The sequence below is a fragment of the Micromys minutus genome, assembly GCF_963924665.1.
Source record: "Micromys minutus genome assembly, chromosome: 21".
Lineage (NCBI taxonomy): Eukaryota > Metazoa > Chordata > Mammalia > Rodentia > Muridae > Micromys > Micromys minutus.
This window is the reverse complement of record NC_137956.1, coordinates 9,218,653-9,222,793: the sequence shown is the minus strand read 5'-3', so window position 1 is coordinate 9,222,793 and position 4,141 is coordinate 9,218,653. Positions and strand designations below refer to the sequence as shown.

General features: G+C 36.6%; 1 protein-coding gene across 1 annotated transcript; it reads right to left on the bottom strand.

Annotated features, from left to right (window-relative positions):
* Nucleotides 1-701: 701 nt before the first annotated feature.
* LOC308434509 (histone H3.3A-like) lies at nt 702-1,061 on the bottom strand (the record flags this gene model as incomplete). The annotated part of the gene is made up of 1 exon (XM_080934798.1): nt 702-1,061. One exon carries the CDS (start codon nt 1,059-1,061, stop codon nt 702-704), a length of 360 nt encoding a protein of 119 aa, XP_080790924.1.
* Between the last annotated feature and the right edge of the window lie 3,080 nt (nt 1,062-4,141).

Here is a 4,141-nt window from a genome sequence, read left to right as displayed (position 1 = left end):
TATAATTATATATGTAACTATATATGTAACAATCTATACATATAATAAAAATAACTATATATCTAAACATGACATATAATGCTAATATTATAAATAAAACAATACAACCCCAAATAGAATTGAGAGGTATGACATAAATTTTTTTTGTTTTTTTTTTTTTATAGTTTAATGTATTTTACTATAATGTATTTACAAACTTACAGGAACAGCACAGAAGACAGACAGCATTAAAAACATGTACTCGCATGTAGGACAACTCAGTTAGAAAAGTAGAATGGATGGAATCTACCGGATGATAAAAATGCCACAAACACCATTTAGTTGCCGTCAATAAGAAATTTAACTATTTTTTTAAAATCCAAATGTTGGCGTTGTCCAGAAAATTTTTAGCAGGTTTATTTATAATCGTTATAAAGTTGAACTGTTGAGATGTGTTCACTGAAATATTTTGCTTGCATTAATGCTTTACATCTTGGATTTATATTAAAAATTCACACACAAATGAACCTGATTCTGTCCCCTATGTTTACACTCTCAATCAGATACTTAGGTACCTTTGACCCCATGGAAAAAAATATCTAACATTCAGAACTACTGATAACAGGAAGAGGGAAAAAAATTTGATAATGAAATGTTTCCCCTCATAGTGGACTCTTAACCATGTCCACCGTGTATGCGGCGTGCTAGCTGGATATCTTTTGTCATATGTTACGTTTGGCATGGACAGCACACAGGTTGGTATCTTCAAAAACGCCAACCAGACAGGCCTCACTTGCCTCCTGCAAAGCACCAATAGCTGCACTCTGGAAGCGCAGGTCTGTTTTGAAGTCCTGAGCAATTTCTCTCACCAGATGCTGAAAGGGGAGCTTTCGAATCAGAAGTTCAGTGGACTTCTGATAGCGTCTGATTTCACGGAGTGCCACAGTGCCAGGCCTGTAAAGATGAAGTTTCTCCACCCCTCCAGTAGAGGGTGCACTCTTGCGAGAGGCTTTTGTAGCCAGTTGTTTCCTGGGTGCATTGCCGCCGGTGGATTTGCGGGCAGTCTGCTTTGTACGAGCCATGGCATGGGCACCTCCTTACTTAACCCCCTTCTTCGACTGGAGCTCAGCAAGGGAGAGACGGCGCTGGCGTTATATTATATTTATATTATATTATATTATATTTTATTATATTATATTATATTATATTATATTTATTATATTATATTACATTACATCATATTATATCATATTATATCATATTACATCATATTATATCATATTATATCACATTATATCATTATATCATATTATATCATATTATATCATATTATATTCTATATTATATTATTTTTTAAAAACTGTTAACTAAGACACAAATTATGCTATTTTAAGAATTAGATAAAATATTAGAGTCAAACTGAAAGATTTTAAAAATAAATTGCAGAGTGAAAACAATCAAAGTGTTAGGTAATTAGACAGACATTTAGAGGCTTGGGGGCCATTGAAGACACTCTCAATGCACCACTATATATATGCGGAATCTGATTTCTCACCCTGGCCCTATGTTGTGAAAAGACATTCTATGTGTGCTAAATATTAAATACTATCTTTTCCTTAAGAGTTAATGCAACTAATTCTATCAGTCACCCACACACCTGAGACCACCTATGAGGAACTGAAGATATGCCTGAAGATATTCTAAGAAAATAGGAAGAATCACAAGCCCCCTAACTGCGTGACCTTATGTACTCCACAGTGCAATTGCACACACATCTCCACAAGTAATTCTGCTTTCCCAAGATGTGACTCAAAATGTGTTACTTTTTCTTCTCCACACCTTTCTACCCAGCGTGTGTGTGTGCGCGCGTGTGTGTGTGCATGTGTGTGTGTGTGCGTGCGTGTGCGTGTGTGTGTTTGCACGCGTGTGTGTGTGTGTGTGTGTGTGTGTGTGTGTGTGTGTGTGTGTGTGTATGAGCTAAAATCCTAAGCACGCTTGCTCTCCCACTTGGGACATCCTCTGTCTTTCTCTAAAGACCCCTGGCCCGGTTGCGTGCCTTCCTCCATGCGGAACCTGCCCACATTCTTAGATCCTGTCTCAGAATCCATAGCTTCCACTCTTCCTTTCCTGCCACTGAGGACCAAACTGCCAAGGAGAGATTTACAGAAAACTTACCCATTGGTTTTCTTCCAAATACTAAAGAAAATGGTGCTGGCACTTTATTCTGAGCCTGTGTTTAAATCTTTTTAGCCACAAAGCTAAGACCTCAACAAAACTAATTCTCAAGTAACAAAAGCAATTAGACTTACTCTAATTGATTTAATGTTAGTAAAATAAGAAAATGAGTAATTTTATAAGATAAGAACGTAATGTTCTTAAGTTTCACATTAATTTTGTCAGGCTCCTTAAAAAAGTCAAGCTTTTTTTGCTAATATTTATTACTGCAAGAATCAAATGAATCTACTCTCATATTTCTCATTTTACAAAATTCAGAAGCATCACTCTGGGAGGGGAACGGGGCGTTCACTGTTAGAGTATAAAAGATTACATCACTAAAAACATGTTCATGTAAAATCTTTTAATTGGCCACTTACAAGCAACTATTTTAAAATGATTTATTACATTCAATGTATCTAAGACTAGAAATATGGTAGCTGTGTCCCTAAGTCTCCTACATCGTTTAAAAATATTTGCCACATTGAAAGTACATAAGCTTAGGACATGCAAAGACCTGAGAGCTCACACCTCAGACAGCAGGTAGGAAACCAGATGCACACTGGGAATGACATGAATCCTGTGAACCTCAATGTCCACCTCTAATGACACATCTTTTCTAACAAAGATACAGCCTGATCCTTCCCAGGAAGTTCCGACTGGGGTCAAGTTTGCAGACACGAGTCTACGGGGACCATTGCATTCAAACCACCAATGCAAACTGCATTTAGTCCGACTTCGAACGTCCCCGTAGTATTTCAGTTATAACATAGCTTAAAGGCCGAAAGTCCAAAGTCTCTTCTGGAACTTGAAGCAATATCTTAATTGTAACCCCCTATAAAATCGGAGCAAATTACATACTTTTAACTTATAATGGATGCAAATATGCGTTTCTATTCTGAAGGGGGAGAAATTGCAACATGGTGAGGAAGCACTGGACCAAATCAAGACCAAAACCCACAGGGCAAACTCCACATCCTGTAGTTCCATGTCTATGTTAGAGGGCTTAGACGGGAAACATTGTAGCCCTCAGGTTAAAGTGGGGATTTATAGAAGTTAAGTGGTTAATAGAGTCTTGGCTGAAGTCATAGCCTGTAAGTTACTCCAATAAATCCTCTTTTAATATGTACATAGCCATTCTATCAGTCCCTTTCCTTTAGAAAGCCCTGAATAGCAGATTTTCACTCTGTAGCATTTTCATACTTAAAAGTCTGCTTAGATTTGAACAAAAATTAAACCATACTTAAATATGAAGAAAACATCAAAAGTTTTATGATTTTCTCCTAAGGTATACACAAGTTTTTAACAGATTAATATTATAGTAAATTTTATAATAATATAAACCATAAGTGTCTATGAGGTAAGAAAACATCAAAAGCTTTAGGATTTTCTCCTAGGGTATGCATGTTTTTAAAAATACTAATATTATTATAAATTTTATAATAGTATTAACCAGATATGTCTACCTCATGGTCATAAACTTTGAACAAAATCTTCTTTTTTAGTTCCACTTGCAAATAATACTGTCCATTGTAAATGACTGTTTTAATCCACACTGAAATAATATTCTGAGATGTGTGGCCAGTGAAACAAATAATTAAACATGGAATCGTATTACATCACCCTCAAAACTGTAAAACTCTGGGTCTTTATGTCTTAAACGTTTTCTCCCACAGTTGGTTTTGCTGGGAGCTGCTTGCTGCCTGGAAAAAAAAGCACATTTATCTTTCTTTCCTCTCCCTGCATCTCCAGGTGCCTGCCTGTCTGAGCAACCACTTTTGATAGGAATCCCTCTTTGCCAGGTGTTCTCTTTTTCCTTTTGTAGGTTCTTTAACTCCTCGTCTATGAACCTGTATGTTCTGGAGATCCCAGCTGTGTATGGATCCATCTCACTCATGTATTTATAGAAATTCATACAGACCAACAGGGCAGAAACTCAGAGGTGGGG